General features: G+C 40.0%; 2 protein-coding genes across 5 annotated transcripts in view; one reads left to right on the plus strand and one right to left on the minus strand.

The window, feature by feature from the left end:
* gabra4 (gamma-aminobutyric acid type A receptor subunit alpha4) overlaps window positions 1-21,169 on the minus strand; it is a 38,076-nt gene extending 16,907 nt beyond the window's left edge. For 2 of the 4 annotated variants that reach the window (XM_044204318.1, XM_044204319.1), the window contains exons 1-2: window positions 833-1,236; window positions 557-675 (exon numbers count right to left, since the gene is read on the minus strand). In XM_044204318.1, coding sequence (XP_044060253.1) covers window positions 557-675; window positions 833-921 — 208 coding nt within the window. In that variant the 5' untranslated portion in view covers window positions 922-1,236. Of the gene's footprint in view, window positions 1-556; window positions 676-832; window positions 1,237-21,037 lie in introns of those variants that run through there. The other 2 variants (XM_044204316.1, XM_044204317.1) reach the window with 2 other exon arrangements.
* On the plus strand, window positions 13,063-26,184 carry LOC122880759 (cilia- and flagella-associated protein 100-like). Its single transcript, XM_044206186.1, has 15 exons — window positions 13,063-13,134; window positions 14,526-14,644; window positions 20,873-20,987; window positions 21,130-21,355; window positions 21,471-21,535; window positions 22,792-22,955; window positions 23,095-23,175; window positions 23,327-23,502; window positions 23,651-23,735; window positions 24,079-24,121; window positions 24,254-24,408; window positions 24,539-24,668; window positions 24,836-25,038; window positions 25,296-25,389; window positions 25,787-26,184. Exons 1-15 carry the CDS (start codon window positions 13,063-13,065, stop codon window positions 25,910-25,912), a joined length of 1,854 nt encoding a protein of 617 aa, XP_044062121.1. The 3' UTR covers window positions 25,913-26,184.
* The last annotated feature ends 175 nt before the right edge of the window (window positions 26,185-26,359 follow it).

A 26,359-nucleotide genomic window follows, 5' to 3' on the forward strand; every position in this document is an offset into this window, starting at 1 on the left:
TTCGCTGAAACGTGCGAGTTTAGAGGCCCCTCTTCAGACTGCAGAACTACCAGGCTTACAGGATAAAGTCTGAAACCCGATGCAGCATCGCGTGTGCTGTAAAAACCCCTTGACCATGAAGCAACATGTTCAAACACAATGCAAGTCTCCCACACAGAGAGACCACAAAAATGACATTGTTGCTATAATGTGCCTATAATATACTTGTGCAAGACATCCATTGCATGTCCTGAGAGAGGCATCCCTCCTCCTGAGGTTTCACCCCCCCCAGACACACACTTTAATTTACAAATAAAACTGGCTTGATTTGACTTATAGGGTGTATTTGGTTCTCAGTAGTGAGTTTACAGTAATATCATTGCACTTAATGGTGTGTTTGAACATCCTATTGCACAAAAAAGTCAAATAAAAGATAAAGTTGTCGCTTCCCTTCTTTAATTGAAAGATGTCAAATGTTTCAGGGCTGTGGTGTGATTCCTATTGGTAGTTCTCATTTGGAAAATTCTTGATAGCGCACAAAAATACGCTTCTTTTTTTTGTTTTTTTTCCTACATACCCCCGAATCCAGGTCGCAGCCTGTTGTCATAGCCGTCCAGAAGTCGGTCCAAAATGCGAGTAAAATTCTCCGGATAGATCCTTTCATCCTTCCTTGTCTGTCCAGAGATTTTCTTTACACTAGAGGGGAAAAAAGAATCAGGATACCATAACTTCAGTGCTAAACCAAAAAAAAAAAAAAAAAAAAAAAAAAAAGAGGGAGAAACCTCATTAGTGTCGTTTATCTGAGGCGAGCAGGAGGTTTCAGCACCACGGACAGAGACACTGTGGGACTCACCAAGTCGCCAAACAGAAAAAGTAGAAGAGGGTCCGAATAAAAGCCGGGCGCATCGCTGTCACCGTCTCCTTCTTCTTGGCAGAAACCATCTTTGCATGCCATACTTCAAGCCTCTTCACATGTCACCACGCCAGATGCCTGGGCAGAGCGGCGCAGAGAGGGAGCAAGTTGAGCCTCTCTCCTGCTCCTGCAGTCTCTTCGCCAGACGCACAACGCACACTCTCACACACACACACACACACACACAAAAACGCGCGCGCTCACACACACAACTTCACCCCCCAGCCCCGGTCACCTCTCGTCCGGATCCGAGCTGCTGCTGCTGCTGCTGCTGCTGCTGGTGGTGGTGGTGGTGCTGGTGGTGCTGGCATCCAGAGAAAGAAACAATCCTCCCTCTCTCTCCTTCACTCTGTCTCTCTCTCTCTGTTTGCTTCTCTGTCTCACCCTCTTTCTCCCCCTCCCTCTCCTGCTCTTTCCCTCTCTCCTCTCTGTCTCTGTTTGCTTTCTCCTTCTCCCCCCCTCTCTCTCTCTCTCTCTCTCTCTCTCTCTCTCTCTCTCTCTCTCACACACACACACACACCTGCTTTGGTCAGGACACAGATTAGACGTGCCCTGCTTTGAAATGACTTCAACAGAGTCACATCTCTGACTTCCCCCTCTGTCAAAACTGGGCAAAAGGGAGGACTCAGAAGTGTGTAGCAGAATGTGTGGGCCTGTTCATCTCCTCAACACCCATCTCAGATTTTTGTGTTTTCTGACAGCATGACCTCACCCTGCTTTTCAAAATCATACATTCAAAAACACTTTTTTTCATTCAACTTTTTGCTTTAAAGACTTATCTTCCTGGATGTGCTCCCCACATGCCCTTTGACCCCAGCATCAGTCAGCATCCATCACTCCCGCTGCTTTGTGACAGTGAAATACGCAGCCTAGCCTACACGTTGAACTAGATTCAGGAATGCATTGGTGAGCGCCTGTATTAAGATTCAAATGGGTCAGTCTTGTCGCAATACGCAATCACACACACACACACACACACACGCACGCACACACATACACACAAAGCCACACAGGTACTGTAGAGGAACTGGGACAAGCCACATGCTGCTTCACAGATTTCTCTGCACCTGGGACAAGCACAAGACCTTCACTCTGTGTGTGTCTGTGTGTGTGTGTGTGTGTGTGGCTCTGAAGGTGAAGTGCGGGGTAAATCTCGAAGGATAAACAAGATGTCTGGGTTCCACCACACTGGCTTTCCTGATTAGTTTTGAAGTGCATACAGTATACACACACACACACACACACACAGACTGGCCTGAAACAGAAGCCGCTTAGTCTGAAGGGAAGGTGAGGAAACATTATGCTGATACGTTACATGCAAGCTGAAGTCATGTAGTGTTGTCTTAGAATCCAGCTCCCAATCCCCTGCACAGCCGCCCACCCCAGTCCTCCCACAATACACTAGAGCAAGGCGGCTCTGTGGGGGATGAGTAATATGCGTGCTCTTTGTGGGGGCAGGCTTTCGTCCAAGTGATTTTTTTTTTCTTGTTTCTTTTCTTTTTTAGACATTTGATTACAATTTGCTCTTTTAATGGAAGCACTTTTCGGCATACTGTACAGAAAGGTATTCATTCAACAGCAGTAAAATGCCTCGAAATGTCAGAAGTACAGTTTTAGGAAAAGTCACGTCGGCCTTATTATGCCATGTTGACCTTTCCCCTGTAAGTCTGTCCTGCGTTTTAATTACAGTACATGATGTATGATTGTGTTAACATTTGTGGCCTGATGACACGCACTGTGCATGGAGCATTAAAGAATTGTTAGAGGTTTCTAATTTAATTACTGTTATTTTACTGTGTTGTGGCTTTAGTGTGTGTGTGTGTGTGTGTGTTTGTCTCGAATACAGTATGTCCTGAGATGCCTTGAAACAGGTTCTTCTGCTTTGTAAGCTAAATGCCCTGCAGCAGAAATAACTGCTATGATAACCTAGTTCTTTATCAGTGTGAGCGCATGAGTGTGCATGTGTGTGTGTGTGTGTGTGTGTGTGTGTGTGAAGGTAGAAGAGGTGAGGTGTAGCTCTGTGACGGCTGGTTGTGAGGGGCTGAGGGTCATGGCAGTAGAGGGTCATTACATTACCTCCTGTAGGATCCACGCGGGGCTCGATGACAGCCTTCAGAGAGTCCCAACCTGACAATACACACACCTACAGCTGCTGCAGCAGAGCTTGTTAGCTGGAGCTCAGCACACATGAAAGACTGCTGTCTTTACTGTGAGGAAGTTACAGCGAGATCTCATTAACTTTTGCAGATGCTGATTTTGAAACTAGTAGTCAAATAAGCCTCATTATCATCCTTTTCTAAACAGAATTGGAAAGTCAAATTTACTTAAGTACACTCATGAGGTACGCATACTTTTTATTTATTAGTATTTGATTTCCGTAAGATAGTAACATCCAAAGCATCTTAAAAGTATCACCACATGATGATTAGTTTATCAAACCTTTTATTGCTGAAAACAACTGCGTTCTGCTGCTGGAAAAAAAGAGTGATGAGAGCGTTGACAGTGAACCAAAAGTAGTTACATGCCATAAAAACAAAACAAGAGCTGAGGGGAACTTCAGAGTTGGTGATAATTCTCTGTGGGTTTCTTACTGATGTTTTTGAATTTACACATAGTCTGCTGATCCATTGTTAATAAAAATGTATTGATTAGCGCAATGTTATGTTAAATTAAGCTAAATTAAGTTAAGCTAAGTTCAGTTAAACTAAGCTAAGATAAATGAGTTTAAATTAAGTTCTGGCAGGTAGAGGCAGGGCTCCTTAAGAAGCTTAGATATTTCAGCCAATTAAAAGTAAGTCTTGTTGGAGCAGGTAAGTCAAACTGTAATGTAAAAGCTGTCCCATTTCCTACTTGCTCAGTATTACAATAAAAACCTCTGGCCACTGATGAGCAGGTCACTGCATCTCTTGCCTCTATGTGTTGGATCTTTGTAAAACCACGCGGCTCAAATCTGCAGCCCACACTGTTTGTGCACAATGCAACATGTGCCTCCATGAGATAACAAAATATGCTTTCCTGTCTGATATAGTCTGAATAGCATAAATGAGTGAATCACGGTCAAAATACTCTCACTTTTGACAGCATTCTGGAAAATGTTTGTGTTATTTATTTCCCTGCAATGAGCACAGCCACACTGTTTCTAGGCTGTGTTATTGAGCAGAGAGCCATAATGGCCAGGTAGAGAAAACGCAGCTCTATTGCGCTGGGGGTTACGATTGATGGGGCTCATTGTGGCAGTGCAGGAAGCTAATGAGTCAGAACCACGAGTCAAGCTGTTGGGAAATCACACCGCCTCAAAAAAGCCCAATGTGACATCTTCAACACTAAACAAATGCAGAGGGAGAGACAGACTGAAAATCAGACACCAGAGAGCTTATGCCACTGCTTTCCTTCAACGGTAATTCATTTCTTTAACATGTATTTCAGCTTAACCATGCACAAATTACAAACTGAAAGTGAATATCAGTACATAGACAATAGGAATATGTAGCTTTTAAAACAGAACAGTTACACCAGGAAGGTACACCTAATGGCAAAAGATGCAAACAAAAGCACAAAAAGAGTCAAATGTTTCTCTTTCTTAATTTACTTCAACAGTTTAGGCAGAAAGAAACCACGTCCTTTTCAATCCTCCTCCTTTCTACTTCCAATGGCAAAGTTCTAAACACATCAGGGACCAGACTGATGGACTTCCCTTTTCAGAACCACATTAGACCACCTTTGGTCCTGATAACAGCTACCACAAAAATGTAGACCTGTAGCCTCCCAGTGTTAAAGCTGACGTCAGTGCTTTGTGCAACTTCCCAAGTTTAAGATACTAAGTCCCAAGTCTAAGTTTAGAGCAGCATTAATTGTTATTGGGGGTTTTTTGGCCACAGGGGGCAGCAGAACAAGCTGTAAACACACTACTGACATATTTTCACATAATAAAGTTATTTATGGTGAATGTGTTGGCATGTGCCTATTTACACATCTGTTTTTGGTCTCCATTAACTCCTCAGAAAAATATATCTGGCTCTTTAAATCCTCCACTATGTTCACCAGCTAGTTGCAAATTATAATTATGAATCTGATCTGCTTTGGAATCAAGGCGGCTATATCCAGTGTCTAATAACTTTGGTGATGCTCTGACTTTTCATCCAGCACCATCATCAGGTCATAATTTCAATTTGTCAAAATACTTTGGTTTATGACCGCAAAACTAATGACATTCCCATCAGCATTCTTTGTACTTTGTGTTAAGTGTTAAGAAGCAAATGTTAGCATGCTAACACACTAAACTAAGGTGGTGAACCTGGTAAATATTACTTGCTAAACAACATCATGATAATATAGTCATTGTGAGCATGTTAGCATGCTGACATTAGCATTTAGCTCAAAGAACCGCTGTGTCTAAGTGCAGCCTCACAGAGATGCTAGCATGGCTGTTGACTCTTAGTCTCGTTTCAGTCATCAACAGTCCAGTGCTAAAGTTTTTAGCAATGGGGTACATTGTATTTTTTATTTTTTTTTGGTTGTTGTTTTCAATATGACACTAGCTACGCAACTTCATTGGTTGACGGCCACCTCTCAAATGTGAACATTTTGATGAGGTGTCTTGTCTCCTGGTCCATTCATTGTACACCTTTGAGATTGCCACCTTTGTAAGCCTACCAAACCCCCACCAATGCTCATACTTTTTTTACACTATTAAGTCATACGCTAATTGTGAAAGTGGAGCTGCTAATACATGTAGCAACATCCATAAATGCAAATATAGGAGTGTCTTCTTCTTCAGGGGCATGGTTTCTATTTTTCTGCAATTAGTCACAACTCACCCTGCATATTCAGACTGGGTTTGAATGATACTAATGCTGCAGTGGGGAATGAAATGTCATTTTTGGAAATAAAAACAAATGGCTCAAGTCGCTCGTTTACTCTACCTACTGCAGTTTCACTCATCCAATAAGGCCATTTTTGCTTTTAGAGCAGCTCCGCCTCTCAAAAATATTTGTCAATTCAAACCTCCAAATTGCTAGTTAATCTATTTGTCCCATGTTAAACTTTGGCTCACGTCCATCATGGGCGCATTTATCCACTGAGGCTGCACTTCCATGTCTCACTCACCAGTTTGATTTTACACGAGCTCAGGCAAACATGAGCAGGAAGACTGTCCTTCAGCTGGAAGACAGGGATGTTGTTTTGTAGCTGACCATGACCTCTGACCTCCCTGTAGAGGCGGAGGTGGAGCCAAAAAGAGAATCTCCCCTCAGGATTCAAATGGAGTAAAAAAACTAAACACCTTTACTGACATACAAGTCGATAAAAATAACATCAAATTCCACTCATCCATGTTCAGAAGAAAAAATATTGATATATATCCTTTCCTTCAGGGTTCTAGTTACCACCTCATATTCCAAATTTGTCCTTGGTCTGAAGGCTCTCCTTTTGCCAAAAGGATTAAAAATGTGATCTTAAGGCACTGAAGAGTCCTCCAAGAACATGATATTTTCAGAGAAGCATTCAGAAAACAGTGGCTTAATATCTTAAGTCTTTTGAAGCACTTTTTCTTCAGTGCTATTGCTGCCCACAAGCATGGAAAATTAAGTTGTTCCATCCAAAGGCAAAGGAGGCATCATCCTGAACCATTATCCACTTATGAATCTGATTTGGAGTCATTTATGCTCTGCAGTGCCCTAGTGGCCTCTCATCTACTTCAGTAAGCCTGCCCACCCATTACATGCAAGTACTTGACGACACTTGAGTGCCCTATAATGTACAGATGGTAAATTTCCCTCTTTCTAGACAATTCTGTCACTCTTACATGAAGTTAAGGTCTGGGCTATTGAGCAACTGGAAACCAACCAAAGAGGTGGGCACTGAGCTCATCTTCACTTTGAAGTACACTGCTCTGATCACCTCAAAACTGCTTCATGAAAGGTAGAACTTTATCTCTTATTTTATTTATTTTACTTCTGTCTTCAGTCGAATCAATAAAGCATCCATAATAACTCCAATCTAGTGTCCACTAGATTACCTTAATGTCCCACAGCCCTGTCTTTTGTCTTGTTTCTAAGTATAGGCACTTTTGGTTTTGGGGTAACTGTGCTATTTTTTCCATCTCGAGTGAAACTCATGCATGTTTCTTTTATGTTTCTGTGTGAAGGTATAGTATGCTGAACAGTAAGATCAGTGTGTGTGTGTGTGTGTGTGTAAATACACCTTCTCCAATGCATAGGATTTAATGTTTTTTTTTAATAGGGTGGAACTACTGCTACGGCAGCAGGGTTACAGTATGTAAACACGATGTTTGATATAATAATAAAAATGTAATGGTGAAACGTCATAAATATTTAAATTACCACATGTAAATTAGTTCAACTATCGATACATTTCTGGAGAAATATTAAATTGTACTCCCCTATCTGAGAGAAGCTGCTGCTGATGCCATAGGAAATACTGTCGTGTGTGTACTGAATGATAATTGGATAGTGCATCTTGGGAATAGTTCAACATTTTGGGAATCATGCAGATTGGCTTTGTTTCTGTGAGTGAGAGAAGAAGATCGATACCACTGTCATGTCTGTGTGTTTGGTGTGGTGCTGGAGTCAGAAGGCAGTTAGCTTAGCTTAGCTTAGCTTAGCTTAGCGTAAAGGCTGGAAGCAGGGAGAAACAGCTAGCTAGCACTCTCCCAAGTTTAAACATATGTCTACCAACAACACTACCTGTGTGTTCAGATAGAATGCAAGGTGGATTTTAGGGAATTTTATCTCTGTTTAATCCGTACACAAACAGAAATGTAAAAAAGACAGTTTGAGGTTTCAGAGGGAGTTACATGCTGTAACTATTTCATGATGAGCAACAGTTTATCCATCTTCCCACTACATCTGAGAAGCATCTGTGACGTTGCCAGATATGGCCAGTAAGCACAAGTTGTGGTTTTGGTCCTTGTACAGAGACAATGGCACGCAACCTGGCAACCTCACTGCGATAACAAGACTTCAGTAAGTCACTGCACCCGGCTGTTGTTCGGAAAGAAATAGTTACTGCATGTAACTCCTACCAAAACCACAAATTGCCCGTTTGTGTGTGGATTAAATGAACAAGATACAACTTGTTAATTAGTGAGATTTATAGGCGTTGGTAGGCGTGTTTTTGAACAGCTGGAACAGCCTGGGAAGAGCCAGGCTAACTTTTTCCCACTGCTTCCAGTCTTTATGCTAAGCTAAGCTAATTGCTTTCAGCTCCAGCCCCACACCAAACACACAGACATAAGAGTGACATCGATCTTCACCTAACTCTCAGAAATAAAGCAAATAAATATTTCCTAAAATGTATAATTATTCCTTTAATGGTGAAATTAACAACTCTATAAATATATAAATTACCACCATTTCTGGAAAAATATAAAGGTGTATTTCCCTACTTGTAAGTGAAGCTGCTACTGATCCCATAGGAAAAATTGTCTAGTGTGTACTGAATGATCATTGGATGGTACATCTTAAATTAAATGGATGGATTCCCCTTGAACCCATCTGACAGATATCTAATCATTCAAACTGCAATACAATTTGAGAATCAGAACTGTACAATTGATGGTTAGCTTATAGCAAATAATCATCAACAACAGTCCGCATCAGAATAACATTGCATTCACCTCCTTATCTGAGTATCAGTATCTCAGCTCTCAGTTCTTTTCAGCTTCAGCTTTCTCTGTACCTTTTTAAGTCCAAATATGTTTTGCCCAATTATGTTTTTGACCCCAGACTCTCAAATGATTAGAATTTATGTAATTTCTATAATATATAATTTAAAAACCCATTTAGCTGACTAGATTGCACTTGCTTACAAATACTTCAAATCTAGACCTTCAAGACAATTCATAAAAATTGTTCTTTTTATTGTGTAATATGCTTACTCAAACTCTTCAGAAAATAACGTTGTAAATTATTGAATTATTTAATCTTAGCACCAAAACAAACACATGAACATACAGTATCCAGCATGCATAGGAGCACAGCTGTTGTAGGCGGTAGGCTTTTTATTTTTTTTTCTCTAAAACATAGGCGAAATGAGGCGTTCACACATTTATAGATCATTTCTGGTGATGATTTTCAATCCGTCTGTAGGGGACGTTGCCGGTGGGAGATGCAAGAAGAGGCGTAAATGTTGGTGGGATGTTTGCCCTGCAGCAAATGGTGTATGAGTGCATGTGTGAGTGTGTGTGTTTATCTGCACATGAACATATGCAAGTGTGGCTTTCATGAATAAATTACTGCTTTGGAAACAGTCATTGCATAAAGTTTTTTAAGCAAAATCATAAAAGTAAAGAAACAACGATAGCAGTCAAATGTGAGAAGGACAAACCATGAAAAGCGTCCTAAAATGGATAAAAATCACCTATTTACCAGTGAAGATAACGGTGAAACAAGTCAGAGTAAACTAATCATACTATGGAAAGGACCTGATTACCATTTAGGGATAATAAAACAAAAATTTGTTTATCTATCAAAGTTCTTTTATTCTTTTGTTGATGTTTGCTCAAAATCAAATACCTAATTATTGGTTTGAATCCCTTTATTGACATTTTATTCTCTGTGCAGCCAGAAAAAAGCATATCCTGTCCCCGGGAAGAGGCTCACAGCGTTTCCTGGTGGAGGACATGTTGGAAACACAGACCCAGTTTGCTCCTGCTCCGCTTCCTCAGTCTTCTCCACAGCAGCCCTGGCCCCCCACCAGCAGCAGCAGATGTAGCCACAACACTTTACTGAGCCGTTTTGCTGAGGCATGACAATTGCGACAGACACAGGGTGACACCAGATAACCTTGGTATCACTGATACACAACACACACACAAGGACAAACTTAGCATGTCACTATATGGCGACTGTGTCATCATTTTAATCTCCGCAGGCAACATAAAGACATGGGGTTGTGTTTTCCTTGATAATGGCATTATGGGCCACTTCCAAAAGTCTAAAAACACAATATATACAGAATTTCCACTGAGGAAGGATTTTAAGAAAATATGGCAAGTGACATTTGGTGTAAATGATACCAGAAAGAAGATGTGGAACTATGTTTAAATGCAATCAATTGTACTGTTGTTCAACCTTATATATAACCTTATATATATATATATATATATATATATATATATATATATATATATATATATATATATATATATATATATATATATATATATATATAATACATAATTTGCTGTGTCCTTGCAGAAGGGCCCTTTAAAAGGACATTTATACCTTAGCAGATCTTGTGATTAGAAACACAAAGCAGACTGTTCCAGTGCCCTCCAGGCATTTTAGCAGCAGTAGCCTGGAGCAGACATATTATCCAGCCGTTAGAGACTTCAGCGGGAGGAAAAAAAAGAGTGCTCCAACCCAGAAGATTAGGCTAATGAATTCAATTGCTGTGAAGGGATCCTTCCACTAATGTGCAAGTTTCGACTTTAAGCCAACACCTGTTTCTATGATGTTTTCCTCATTAAGGGGATGAAAACAACTTTACATTGTCATTGCTGCAAACAAAATTTACATGACAGAAGTCAGAATGATTCTACACCTTCATAATATGAAAACTGTTCTGAATGTGAGATTTTAAAGGCAACAGATTTCTTTTTGATTGCGAGTGATTTGAATGAACCTGTGTACTTGACTCTGAAGGAGACAGATATGAATAAATATGCATGTAATGTGTATTTGGATACGTTCACATGTCTCACAGTGAAAATGGGATTTTGATCCATTGAAGCCCTCAGTTTCCTGGCCTGATTGCTGGGAAGATCTTGCTTCATTTTGCCTCTCTATTGAGGCAGGCACTGTATAAATAGGCACCCTGGAAATAGACCCTCACTCTCAGAGGAGTCTCTCAGGAGAGGGCCTGGACCAATAGCCAGATTTCCAACACTGAGATATAGGCCAGGACATTACAGACATCTGTACTGTAATGATGTTTTGTGGAATCCCTTCACATTTTCAGAAGAAGCAGTTGTAAACAGTAGTTTAAAATCTTTTGAATAGGCATATCCAGATATAACAGTAGACTTTCGTACAGGAAACGTGGATGCACTGAAGTTGTTTCAAAAATAATTTTTCCTCCTGCAGCCAAAACATTTATTCATTTACTATCCATTTACTTTTCTATGCCTCATTTACTGTGTGCCATGACGTCCATAGAAGTTATCCTCAGCAGTGTGTGCACGTCTGTTTACTTGTTCTTCTCCATCCCTGTTCGGAATAATGTTGTCGCAATTATGTTGTACATGAACGGACATGTTTTCCCCAAAGACGACTACCATGTTCCTCGTAAAGCGCTAATGAATGATGCTCTCACAATATCTTTCCATATTTGTCAGATATCTGAGGACTATGCAACTCCTGGGTATCACTTGTGAAAAACGAAAACTTGCCACTTATTTTTGATTCAGCCAGAGAAACTTGTCACTTGTCACTTTCAAAGAAGACTAAACCTCTCTACAATATAGTCTTTGAGTTAGCTATTCATTAATTAGCAAATAGTTCCTGACTTGGTCCTTGTTAACTACTCAAGATTTTGTATACCTTGTAAAAAGTTGCTAGAATTTTACTTTCGTTATGTAAAAGTGTAGTAAATAAATCCAAAATTGAACCACTGTAGGTACACAAGTCTGACAGTGTTCAGTACTTCTCTGTTTAAAACTATTCAAAACAGAAATAAGTAATTTTTTGGCCACTTGGGGGCAGCGGAACAAGCTGTGAACACAACATTGATATTTTATCATTTTATAAAGTGGCGAATGTCAAACATGTTAGCAAACAGTTGCCTATTTACATATTCAGCAGACACGGAGCAAAATGTAGAGTCATGGAGTCCAATATTCACTCTCCTGTCAGCTCTATTTTTGGTCTCCACCAACTCTTGAGGGAAATATTTTGCTCTTTAGCTGCTAAATGCTCCACTATGTTCACCAGTTAATGAGTTGCTAACTTTGTCTGTGTACCATTGGTGCTAGGGTTAGCGTGCAGTGGATTTATCAGAGCTTGAAAACAGCTGAGTGCTGCTGCTGGAAACAATGCTGATGAGAGCGGTGAGAAACAACCAAAACAGTAAAGGTGTGGCTCGTAAAACCAAAACAATGAGCTAAAAGAAGCTAAAACGCTCTGTAGAGCTGAGAGGAACTGCAGAGTCGGATCTCACTACAAGTGACTCCTTTCATATTACACATAGTCATTTGATCCATTGTTACTATAAAAATTAATGCAGCTTTCAAAAATATCCTTTTATCTAGGTAACCTCAGTCAAGTAAAGGTATCTAATATAATCATGCACTTTGGCAGCATCAGACTTTTTATGCATCTCGGAGGAATAACGCTGGTCCAAATCAAATCCTAATCAGTCACAGATTTTAACAACAAGATATTTCATTTGCTGACAGGTTGGCTATCGTTTTAGATTAATCATGTTCCACTCAGAGAGTATGGATATTTTGACTCCAAAAATGCATTGGCAGATAGGTTTGGTTACAGCTAAATGTGCTCAGTATTTCACAATAAAAGGTCCCTATTTGAAATATGTCCAATACTTGACGAGTCCAAGAGTACAAAAATTTGATGAAACACCGACAGGGTGTGACCACATCTGCTATGAGTTATTATGTCATATTTGCACCAGTATTTTTGCCACTGTTATATCATGGCATGGGGACTGATCATCATGTCAGATTAATTTACAATGGTCCCATAACACTGCCCACACACACACACACCTTTCACAGAACTGATTCTGATACTGATACTGGTAGACGGAGCCTTTGGATATGGCCTCTGATTTTTCTAAGTGGCGCTTTTATGCTGCATTTGCCAAATAATAAAATTGTTTTTAATAATGAATGGGGTAGCTTTTAGCAGTGGATGGAGTAGCTATGGTGTCATGCTGCCTGAACGAGAGAGACAGAGAGAAAAAAACATGAAAGTCTCAGAGGAGTAAAATGGCTGCCGAAAGGAATCTAACCCAAATCTCCTTCACTTTCTGTCCCTTGAGTGGCAGAGCACTTCAAGGGGGACTGATCTGCATGCAATTGTCTTCTGATTAAATCCTAATCTATTTTTACACCTCAGTGATGAGACAGCCTTTGTCATAAGTCCTCTTTTACACTGAGATCTTTCAGCACCAGTCCATACATTTGAGGGATGACGGCCAGTAGCACGCCACCTGATGTAACCGCAGATGCTCGCAAACCATTCAGCCATTGCAAACAGGAGGTTAGCACAAGTTCTTTGACACTGAAATCAGGGGAGGCTTTAGCTCAGGTGGTAGATTGGGTTGGTAATTAATTGTAGGGTTGAAGGTTTGATCCCCAGCTCCAGAAGTCAAAGTTTCTTTGAGCAAGAAACTGAACCCCAAATTGCTTCCCAAATAAGTCACAGGACTGTTACCCTGCTTTTTCCTGTCCTGTGGTGACAGAACTTAACTCTGGACACATGAGCAATGGTGATAGTGGGTGGTAAATTAAGTTAAATGTCCAGAGGACTGCTATTTGCAACACCACATTATCAAAGTCAATCACATTATCTCTTTAATCCCACTGGAAGAAAAACAAATATCAAAGTGTTGATGAAAGCACAAGACTATTATTATCCTCCCAGAGTAAATGATTTCCAGATTTGGGACGATTACTGGGTTTAAATGAAGTAAATTTGTGGGCCAAGGTGAAAGAGCTCATTATCCTTCATCATTAGTGGTTTAGTCCAAGAGGTGGATCCCATAATTCTCAGCAGTCTCAATGGCAATTAACTTTCCTGGGGTACAATCCATGTATTCATTTAAAACATTTGTAGTTAAAGTATTCTAACTTCAAGATGCTAATAGGAAGGAACTATTCATCAGGCAGAGACAACAACCAACAGTATATACTGTAGGCCACAAAATGAAATACCTTTATATGTGCCTCAAGAAGTGTAGTTCATGTCTATTTCATTTCACCAGTTAAATCTTTTCTCTTTAAGATGTCCTTTTACTGCCCAATTGTCACCCGAGTATCCAAATACAGACAGCATTTTCTCCAGACCAGACCAGGCGTCTGTCTGCTAACGAGTTTTTAATTACATGAGGATTAATTCTGCTGGGATCAAAGCCGACAGGCATGGATGTATCCCCCAAATATTCAGTTGTACATTCCCGCAGACACATCCCACAAGTACCTCTGCAAATGGAAATGTAAACAAGAAAGTATTAATTCATTAGGGCCTAAAGGTCTAACAAGAAATGCAGTGTTCATAGATGGATTGAAATAAATTGAAGGTGTAATATGTGTATGCCAGGCCTCCTCAGCAGCATGTCATAGAGGTAATCTGTGACTTTTCCCTGAGTAATATGACTCAATAGTGATTCAACCCACAAACAGTTTCTGAAAGCTTTTACATTTCCTAAACATCTCTGGAAAGACATCCTAGCTCACAGAAAATTAGGTGTTTTGTTTTTGGTTTTAAAGTTGCATACGTTGATTTATTTAGTCACTAGGGGACATTGTGGTCTAACAAGCAGCCTACTGGGGCTCATCCCTATGTTCCCAGGATCCTATGTTCCCAGGATCCTATGTTCTCAGGGTCCTATGTTCCCAGGATCCTATGTTCCCAGGGTCCTATGTTCTCAGGGTCCTATGTTCTCAGGGTCCTATGCTCCCAGGGTCCTATGTTCCCAGGGTCCTATGCTCCCAGGGTCCTATGCTCCCAGGGTCCTATGTTCCCAGGATCCTATGTCAAAGAGCTATAAGTATGTGCTATCTTCGCAGTTCAAATTGCAAAAGAATGAAGGGAGATGAACAGTTCAAATACAGTTTGAACAGTAAAAATCTGTTCAGCCACTGTGGAGATATCAATGTCTAAAGTCAAGAAAACTGTATTGCCTGTAAATTTGAGGGTGTAGGTTTCAAGGAGTATAACATCAGTAGGCTACAAGCTGAAGGTGGGTGATTTCAACAAATTGTCCCAGGGAAGCATATATTGAACATTTGACCTAGGGAAAAACATTGCTGTGTGGTAGTGTAAGGTTTTTCATTTCCTGTCATGTGAGTGTTCATGACCTTTGTGTGTGTCACCGTTTGCTGCACTTTTTGTTGTACCTGGTTCCAGTGCCCAGTTTTACCTTGAGTTCTGTTTTTTGGATTCTTTGTCTCCCTTGGACCTTGGCTGGATCCTGGTTTTGTAACTTGCCTGCTCCCTATTTGAACTGTTTTGCCACCTTGGACTCACTTCCCTGCTTCCACCACTACCAGCCGGTAACCGATCTGCCTGTACCTGCCTGTGAACCACATCACCCTCAATAAACACTGTAGCCATCCGGCTACTTCACCTCATTACGTTTCCTGGTCATCTGCATTTGGGTCCATATACCACTACACACATCATACAACATGCTGAGAACATAAAACCCTCCTTAATGTGTCAAATTAAGAGGATATTGAGCTGGGGAACATAGGACCCTGGGAATATAGATATGTTCCGCCTAATGACCATCATCAGCTAGCTAAACATTGACCACAGACTCCAGAAGCCCTGTGCTCTCTATGAAGCCAAAGGTTCATACACCTTTCAACTCAAACCCATGTGATTCTTCATCTAATTACTATTGGCTAATCTTAGCAAGCCAGTTAAGAAGACAATGTAAATAAGACAACTTTTTATTACCAGGAAGTGCATTCCGTTTTTGGCAAAGAGCAACTGCCTCCACACACGCCTCCTGCGCCAAGCTAATATGATATCGAACTCCCAGTAAAACAACGAACAAGGCGACATCCAAAATGTCGACGTAAAAAGTATTCACTGTATTCATTACTATGACACGTTACTAAGTAATGTGTTAACCCAACACATGGCTAACGTGTTAGCATACCTAGCAGACACAGAGCAACATTTGGAGTCTGTCTACTTGACACATTTAAGGCCAATATTCATTTTTTTTATGTGTGTATTCACCAAAGAAAAATATCTGGCTCTTTAGCTTAGTAGCTGTTCCACAGTCTTCGCCTGCTATAGCCGCTAACTTTGTCTTCCTGTCATTTGATGTTGGGAAGGTAGTGCACAACATCAGAGTTTTCCCACTGAAAACAGCTGCCTCCTGCTACTGTACGAAATGCTACATAGACCTACAGATTTAGGGGATAATTCTGTCACTGTAAACCACCTCTTTGACATTACACATACTCATTTGATTCATTTCAATATACACACAATATTGATAAACACAAGAACTGGATAATGCAAGAGTGAGCCACAATGGCCACCACTGATGAACATAGGTGGTTACTCCAGATTTGTTACTTTTCTGTTCATTTTGGAGCTATTTGTTTCAGAATTATCCTTAGGAAATTTAATATGTTTTGTCTCTGTTGTCTCTAGTCACAGCATACCTCCTTTCTAAAGACTGATATCAGGATCACCGGGTCTTAACATCATGATGATTAAACTGATGATTAGTAAGCTTTCAGTTCATTTTAGGTGGCGGTGTCACCTGCTCTATAATTTCAGTGCAATATAAATATATTGTCCATGAAAATCTGTTGGAAATTGTCTTCCATTTCACTGCATTACTGTTTAAATAATAACAGTCAACACAAGGCTTAAGAAATATTAATGAAACTGCATACTTGCGAGAGCTCTACATACCATTAAAACTATTTTGTTCATTTTTAACTGTGTTGTTCTTTGCTCAACTAGATCCTTCTCTCCTCTGTTCATTCCTGCCTGAGCTGTCTCAATCACCAGTAATAACAAGCAACAAAGGTGGTTTGATTTCGAATGCAGCACAGTGGCCTGACTGGAGAGAAACTGACTTGGCAAGATTTCAGTTGAATTGCTCCATCCAGGTTTAGTGCATTGAGCATGTGTGTAAAAATGAATGTTGTTCATATTCATTTAAATTTAGACTGAAGACTCCTCATCGAATATTTTTATGAGCACAGGAAAATTAAAATGTTAATACTCTTAGACCTTTCATGGGACCTTCTTTGCATGAAAAATAAGTATAAACTGGGCTGGCTCTGCTGATAGACAGACATTTGGAGGATTTGAATAATGTCTCAATTTCTGTGCTTTATGTCAAGCTGAAGATTCACTCATTTCCCGGTAAATAATTATTCAGTATAAACTGGCATTAGACATGCTTCTGAGTGTCCTATATTTAGAAAATGTCTTTCCAAATTCCCAATTCACAGTGCAATAATTCATTCAATTAAATAAATTGTCTTTTAGAACAGGAAAGGATAATCATAATGCCAAATATAATCAACTGAGCATATTCATTAAATGTTAAGGCTTAGCCAATCACAGCCCTCCAATTTAAACAAAAATATTTATAACTGGCATGATTATTATTTGACTTGCTTTACAAAAATACATGTTCAAGTCAAAAAGTGAGGACAAAGACTTTTCCTTCAAAATCCAACCATATCCTTACCTCCTCACCTACTCAGTCACCAGAGAAAATTCCTTCAAACTCTCAAGCGCAACAGAAAGATCTGGTGTAGGGTCGGTGAAGCCTTGCATCAAAAAATATGCCAGTGTGCAGCCTTTGCTCAAATGTGCTCAGTAGGAAGGGAACTCATCAAATTCAACTGGCCCTGACATAATAAACAACATGGCGTAGTTCGCTTTTAGCTGTCAGATTTCAGATCCATGTATGGCAAAGATCAGCAAATCAAACTTCACTTAATACTGATGAAAAAACGAAGCAAAAAGTACAGGACAGAAGGCACTGACCTCTGATCCCTTTAATCCTGTAGGAAGGAAACTTACAAAGACTTTCTGTTGGGTTCTTCACGTATGTGGATGTGTCTGTAAAGAACTGATTTTTCTTCCAGCAGACATGTAAAACAGCCTAACTTTATAAATTGCTGTCTCCGTTTGGAGCGCTGCAGCACAGTGATATGGACATGAGCTCAGTCTACAGCTGCCTGACAGTGTGGCAACTTTCTACTCTACTGTTTGTTTCCTGACAGGAGGTCAGTGCTGGGTTTTTTTTTGCCACCTAAACTCACTGCGAGACATGAGGGAGAGAATTAGCTTTTAAGAACCTGTCCAACTCCCATTTATTATTAGCAGACTCAAAATGAATATGTTGCTCAAGAAATGCTTTCTTTTCTGACTTTTTTTCTGTGTGTATTTATCTAGAAACATATGGATGTGCATCTTTTTCCTTTTTTAAATGTTTGTGTTCATTGAAGGTGGCGGGGTTAATTATGTTTAAAGAAAAGCTGTTGATGTTGTTATACATAGAAGGCTGAATGTTCACCTCTTATATAATACCAAATATCCACTGTCTTTAGGCTACAAAGCGGAGGAGGCGGAGGCAATCTGAAATGCTTAAACAACCCATGCAACACGAAACCAGCTGCCTTTACAGCATTTTCATACTATAGCAACCAACGTTATCTACATTGTAAGACAGTGACACTGTATGCAGAACAACTTTCTGAGCAACTGTACTAAAGAACTGTCTTCAGAAACATTGTTTTGCTTAACTTTAGAATAGTCGTGCCATGAATTTTGTGAAGACGTGACAAAGATTTTTGGAAAGTTGGAAATGTAAAGCAAATCTCGCTTTTGGTTTCCTTTCCACCCCTGACAAGCATCAAACTGTTCCTTCCAACCTGAATAAAGCACAATTCCTCTTTCCCTACACAACGTGTCCTTTTGTGTTGCCAGAGCCAACACTCCCCCATGTGTTTGCATTGCTTTAACCTGACAATCTGACACTGGGATTTCCTACAAGCAAGTGTAGTGTGTGGGCTGCTTTGCTAAGCTGAGATGTGCAGGGTCATGTGTGGATGTGTGGGAGTAAATGCACAGTATCATGTTCTAAGTATATTCACTGGTACACACACTGAACTAAAAGAACTGTTGGCAGCCAAGTCAACTTAACTTAGGAAGACATGATCACTGATATAGATGAACTTTTCACTACAAATGCAAACATCTCTTATAGTCCTGGAATCTGCGTTTCTCCTTAAGAAGGCAATCCAACACAGTTAGGAAATGTTGAGTTCTGCCTAAAACAGATTATGCGATCTGTCTATGCCATCTAGTGGAGAATGAATATTAATGACCCACAGAATTGATGAGCAAGCTTGAATACCCCTTACGGTAACTCTGTAAATATAGTTATTTTACAAGCCTTCTTTTAATTTTGTTTTATGTGTTTTTCAGGTCACTGAATAATCAATGAAAGACTTTGCAATGTTTCAAAATCTCTACTCAGCAAAACTATAAGACACCATCCGATGGTGTGTAACAAAGAGAATAGTGACAGCAGTATCAGATGTTATAAAATATATAAATGATAATACAATGACTTAATTAATAAACAGCCACAGGCATTTTTAGGTTTACATACAATGCATACAAGCTATTCAAATTATAAGAGGACATTACAAGGAGACCATGAAGGCAACCGTTACCATGACAACAGTACGCAAACGGAACAGCCCAGCTTAAAGAGCGATAAAGTGTATGCTGATGTGTTGTTTGGTGATTTGCTCTAGTTGTTCTGTGTATGAACAGCTTTATCAGACGGTAGGTTGAGTATTCACGTCAAATTGAAGGAGTGTGTAAAACAGTTTGCTTTATGCTAACCTGTACAGTAGCTAGACCCAGTTTATGTATCACGAGAGGCACAAACTGGGGCTAACCTGTAGCGTTAGCTAGTTTGGCAAGCTAACAGTTTAGCCTACTGCCAGGATAAAATGTCTGTAATTCCAACCGTGATATGTTGCTAAAATAAACTACTCAGAAGCTCATTTGAAGGAGCTTAAAGAGAATATACAGTAAAATAGTTTTTTCCTAAATTGATGCTACATCTTATAACCTGATATCTTTTGTCAAAAACCAGAAAGTAACGTTACTTTTCAAAACAGAATTAGCGTACAAAATAGCTGCTTTATGAGAAAAAATCAGTCTAAATCGTCAAAACGACAGATAACCAAACTACAGTGTACCTCAGTGACAGAAATCAGCTGTGTGGGCTCCTGTCAACCCCCATTTCTTCCTTTCTCTCTGTACATTGTGCATGTACCATGTTGCCTTCATTGCCCACCACCATACACACATCAAATTAGATAGGCTGCTTCGTTATATTTTGCCTAAACCGCCTGAAACCTACCAGTACTCATATGATGGATTACTACCCAGGTTTGCAGCGTGTCAGTAATTTTGTTGTAATTTAATTAAACACAAATAATGTTTGGTATTATGCATCATTTAAGCATGATATAAACTGAAATAAAAAATGTATTTAAACCAGAGTTTGACATCGGGTCCCTCTACAAGATAGTTTAGAGGGTCCAAACATAGTATAGAATTAAATAATTAAAATCAATACATAAATTAAAAGCCCTAGACACCAATGGTACACCCCTGTAGGTGTTTCACTTTTGCCTGATTGGACCCTAACAACCTTTATGATTCTTATTAGTACATTCTGCATAGGCTGCAATCTGGGTCATAAGGGGATAAAAGTTTGGAAATGTAGTTCTAGACCCAGGTTTCCCTTGAACTTTACTTAACTTTACTTAAATACTTTTAAAATGTATTATTTGTGTCCATGCTGGTTGTCAAATACAAAAAGGCTTTCATTTGTATTCTTTCTGTAACCTGCAGACAAATTAAACGCTGAGCCAGATGACAGAAGCAACCTCAGAGATGTCGTCACCACGGCCCAGTAAATATTTGTTAGAATGCCATGCTTCACACATAAGACACCATGTAAATATAGTCAGTGATTGATGATGAATTTGTACCATTATTAACAATATGTTTTCAACAGAAGGGCCAGAGATTTCTTCAGGCAGCACTGTTGTTTCAGAGACTGAGAGTGCTGCCAAATCACATAAACCAGGTACAGTTGGCAAAGTGACAGATATGTAAAGGAGAAAGCAGAAACAATGAAACTGTAGAAATCTATATGCACAGTTTTTTCCCCCTAACATCTTTATAACATTGTGTGTAGACTTGAGGAGGAGGAGGAGGAGGAGGAGGGGGAGACTCAACAGAGCCCATTTAAAGTGCCAGACAATAATAGCATTTTTCAGCTGAGTATCAATGAAAGAGGGGACCAAAAAGAGGTTGGTGTTTGAGTTCAACTGTGTATGTACAAATTAGTTATTTTACTTACATTGCATGATTTCTGTGTGACACAGTGGCTGCAAAAAGAGAAAAATCGATTGCCATGTTTAAATCCATGCTGCTGTTCTCCTCCGTGCACAGGAGATGCGTAAATTCCTGGCTTTGCCAATTGATGAGAAGACGACCCACGCTGCACGAATGATGGCCAAGCTGAAGAAAGAGCTGGCAGAAAGACTGGAGGAGGAGGAGGAGGGGGAGGAGGAAGAAAAGGAGAAGAAGAAGAATGTAAAACAAATCAAGAGTAGGGCAGTTCTCCCTAAACAAACACCCAGCAGACATGAGCTGAAGATGGCCATGATGAAACGAGGTGAGTCGAGAGAGAATATTGTAAAGGTGCTGCTTTTTAAAACCCCTATGTGTGTCGCATGCCATGGCAAACTTGCTAATCTAAATGTTAACTATTGTCTGTCCTCTGTCCCCAGAAAACGTTATGAAAGACAGCAAACATGACTTCATCTCCATGGAACGGCAGAAGGCAGTGTTGGAGGTAAAGTGTTGGAGTTGCTAAGATCTTAATAAAAGGGGAGCCATGTCAACAATCTGGATTGTTCTCAGTTTCTCAGTCTGCTGTGACTGATTCTTTCTGAGTGTTTGCTTTCTGAACCACATACATCTATTTTGAAAACAAAAAAGTGCACATGCCATGCAGCATTGATGCCATTTGGATATTGATATATTTTATAGTTTCTCCACTGCTTCAAATATTCCTATAGACAAGCATGACTGTCTGGACCAGATCTGTACCCTGTCATACCAGCTGAATTAAAAGAGTACTCCACCAATGTGAAAAGTTGTGTAAAGCCTTTTGTGGCTCCAGGGGGAGCTGTGTGAAGTTTGATAACTGGGCTGGAGGGGCTGAAGACTACAAGTTTGAAAATGAAAAAATCAGTATTAGAAACAAATGAGCTTACCTGACTGCCACAGAGGTCTTCATCTCTGCTTGAGGCTATCGAGGCTACATTAGCCTCCACTACCATAACACACCCAAATCTCTGACCAAACTGCCAGTGGTCAAGTTGCATTATGGGTAAAGTTGGTGCCAGGTTTTGACAAAGAGGTGGAATAAAAAAGAAATTATCTCTGCTGCGTCGATTTTGATCCTTTTTTTTTAAATGTCCATCATGACTCCAACAATGTTACAGGAGAGCAGTGCTAAATCTGTGGAGTACTCTTTTAAAACACAGCCTAATATATCGCTGCCCATTGTAGAAATTCTTGAAAATGAAGACAATGAGTTGAAAGATTAAAGCATTAAGGTAGACTGTGGGGTTTGGTCCAGCAAAGAGGACTTCCAAGTTCACATTTAGGATTTGCTCCGGTTATACTGAATCCTGCTCATGACTTAGAATGAGCAGATGCATACTGGTGAAAGCAGTGATCCAGCTTTGTTTTCTCATATTAAAACTAAAATGTGTACATTCACCTTTTAACCTGTTTGAAAGGAAAACAACTTAAGAAACAGAGTAATATGGACATGTGAAGTCAAAGGCTACAAGAAGTGAGAATTGGACATAATACCTTTTTATTATCCAAAACAGAAGTTAAACCATGGTTGTTCTCACCTAAGCAACAAACTGTCAAAAATGAAAGATGGATTTGTAAGTTTTAAACAAAAATTAGACAAGGATTATTAAAGGCACTGTATCGTGGTTGTTTTGTTTTGTTCAATCAGTATCTTTTTACACTGCCAATACATGTGTGGCTTTGCCCTCTTGCTTCGTGCCCTCACTCTCCCTTCCTCAGTTATCTCTGATGACGAAGAGGTCCGAAATTTTGAGGATGGACAAGGCCATTACAAAAGAGGAGGGGCAGCTGAAACAGCTTGAAAAGATCATTGAGAGAGACAACCTGAACTTTGAAGCGTTCCTCAGGGAGAACGAGAAGAAGTCTGTGGAGGCCAGAACATTGTAAGAACTATCATGATGTGACATGTTGGCTGCTTTGTCATTGTGACTAAAAATGTAATTGTTTTTGCCCTAACAAGAGGACATTCATATGACATTTAAAAAGTCACATTGAAAATGGTTGTCTTGTCTCTATTGTCAGTTTTGAACGGGAGGCCAAGTCCAAACAGGAGAAGAATGCTGAGATCAAGAAACTGACTGCTGAAATAGGGACCATAAAAAGGTAGCACTCTGATAATGTATGACTGTGCACATTACCCATGTTTTAGTGCATAAAAGTGTTTTCCCAAAAGGTGCACTGAGAGGAACAATGAATAAGGGTGAATGAATTTGTTATGTGATGTGGATTTAAATCTGGTCATTCTTTTTCATAGTGAAATCGCCAAGTTTGAAGAGATCCTGATAGACTACAAGAGATACAAGGAGCTTCTGTTCAAGTTGTCTCCTCCAGAGTGGCAGGAGGCCCAGAAGACCAAGGCTTTGAAAGCCGAAGTCCTGTCTGACGGAGACAAGCATAACAGGGAGCCTGCAGAGTCAGCTGTTAGCGACGGCAAGTACTTGGTGAATCAACATAACATCATAGTTAATGAGGACCATGGTAATATTTGTTAATGTCCTGATATTGTTGTTTTTAGCGCTTTGTTACAGTAAGTGTGGATAGTGCTAGTAGTGCGATTTGAATGATAACGTGCGCACAGGTTTGGAGAACAAAGATTCCAGTCCCGGGCGAGAGCTGCCCTCCATCAGAGAGACCAGGCTGTCCTCAGCCCACAGCGACACACTGTAAGGAAACACCAACACCCACCTCCATCACAACACTGATGACTGTTTCACTGCACATCCTGTATTTATCTTTTACATTCATACGCACTGATGTGGTGCTAATCCATGACTCCCATTAAGTGTTCAGCAAAATAAGGCAAAAGAATCACTAATATGCATAAAAACAACACAAAAATCATTTTTACCTATTAAAGACCTATGTCCTTGTATGAAGTGTATATATATTTTTCTCACACAGCATGCTAGTATCATTTTGAACATCTTGCAGTAAATTTGTTTGAAATCCTATTTACATGCTGCAAAAACTTTCTCCTGACCCCAAACTCTTTCTTTGGCCTTTCAGGATCACCAATTCTAAACTGGATAGTGACAGCTCAGAATATGAGGTCAGCTTCCCCAAACTGAAAATCTTGTTCTCTGACTTAACATCGTTTCAGCTTGAGTATTTATTTATTTATTTATTTTTTGCAGTACTCACAGTGCACGTATTTTGCCCACCTTGTTTGTCACCCCTGCAGGATGAGCCAGAGCTGTACTTCACTGATCCCAAGCAGCTACTGGATCTGGTGACAGAGCTGACAGAGCAGAACTTGTCCCTGATTCAGAACTCTACAAGGGTGGAGGAGACACTGGAAGAGCTCCGACAGTCCATGGAGACAACTAGGAAGAAGATGTAAGCGTCATGGAATGAATGATTTTGATATTTTACCTGTTGTCTTGCTTTTTTCCTGTACACTGTTTACTCCCTTATCCCCTCCTCTTTCCCACATCCACGGAATCCGCTGAATCCTTTCTGTCTGAAGTGAAAAGGATGAAGAGCAGCTAACGCTTCAGCTAAACGACATGAACCAGAGAATCGACAAAGAGAAGGCAAGAAGCACCAAGCTCAAACAGAAGGTTCAGCTCCATGTCTCATTGAACACAGAAGACCAGGTAAGGAAGCAGAATGTGTTTGACTGCATTTTAATCCAAGATCTGAGTGGTAACAACACCTATAAATCATGTAAGGTGGCATTAGTAGTCTTCAGCAGTAGATATCTGGTCTCATCATCTCTTCTCCTCCTCATTCTTTCTATCCCACTTCCTCCTCTTGCTCTCAGGATGTTATGTTGGACGCTCTGGGTGAGAAGGTGGCGGACGTCCATCGCTGCTGCGTGGATGACAGGATGACCAACCTCAGCACGTTGGAGAAGCTGGCCAATATTGAGAACCGTATGTCTTTACTGCTGCAGGGCCTTGAGAGCATCCCTGAAGAAAGCTTAGAGATGATGAAGAAGATAAAGGACAGTGAGAGGAGGAGCAGGTATGTTTCAGTGACTACACTTTGCTGACTTTCTCTTGACTGCAATAAAGAATCGATAGTGCAACAAATTCAAGCATCTTCTGAAGGTGATGTCAAATGGCAATGACATAAGCTTTGGCAATTTGACATTTATCACAACAAAACTCCTGGAATGCATTGCACCCCAGGATGTTTTTCCTTCAGTATATTCTTTACTTAATAAAAAATACAGAAGCATGTTATTTAAAAATCCCCTCTCTTCCTACATCGTGTCGCAGGCAGCGTGAAGAAAAGCTGAGAGAGCAGAGCGAGAAACAGAAGGAAAGGATGAGGAGGTACATGGAGAGATCCCTGGCTGACTCCAAGAAAATAGTAAGTCGTTTGCTTAAAAATTGCTTCATACAGCCTTTTATGCAATTTTTCGAATTTTGTACTACCACTAGTAAACATCACAATTTCATGTCAGTAAATTATCACCACATTCCTTTGGATGGCATCCTCCACAAGGCCTGCATTTATTGTGTGTGTGGCACAAGGTAAGATTTGGGTGAACTGTGTTGAAATACATTACGGCTCGATACACAAAGACAAAAATAACTTGCAAAATTGTTGTTCCTTTTAGCATTAACAGAAGCTCACGGTGTATCCTGATTCACTTCCACACTTCAAACTGAAAACCTGTCTTAAAGGCTGAAACTGCATTTACAGCATGAGTAAAAACAAAACAAACCCAGGAGCAATGCTTAAACTGCAGCCCATTTTCTTTCAGAGTGGGAGAAAGCTCATGCCCAGATGCATGCCTGTTGCCCAGAAAGTCAGAGTCAGCAATGTGGACAACACCCCAGCTGAAGATGAGATCCATGCCTACCTCTTCACCTCTGAGGACATAGAGTAAAAAAAACTAAAGACAATTAGGCAAAGAAAATTATGTAAAAAATTTTTTTTTAAATGAGTGTAATCATGCCTCAACACAACAGTTGAGGAGTGAAAATGTTTTATTATTGCATATTTAGTTGCCTACACCACATTCATGACATAAAATCAATGCATCAACATCAGATGAAATGTTAACACAAAAAATAGCATTATGGTGTGCATTACAGGGCCAGAACAAAAATATGCAAGAGAATTATGTAAAGTACAATAAAGCAGTCTGATTGCAGAGAATAACTTAGTCCCTAAGTTATTCCATATGTACATTAATTTATTTTCCTATTACAACTCTATTGCTGACTCTATATAGTCTACATTTGTAATGTATTCCAGTAAATACATACATCAGTGACCTGATAGCTTATATTGACATCTGTGCAATGCAATAAGCAATCTGATCCAATTTTCA

This window comes from Siniperca chuatsi, linkage group LG8, assembly GCF_020085105.1.
Source record: "Siniperca chuatsi isolate FFG_IHB_CAS linkage group LG8, ASM2008510v1, whole genome shotgun sequence".
Classification (NCBI taxonomy): domain Eukaryota; kingdom Metazoa; phylum Chordata; class Actinopteri; order Centrarchiformes; family Sinipercidae; genus Siniperca; species Siniperca chuatsi.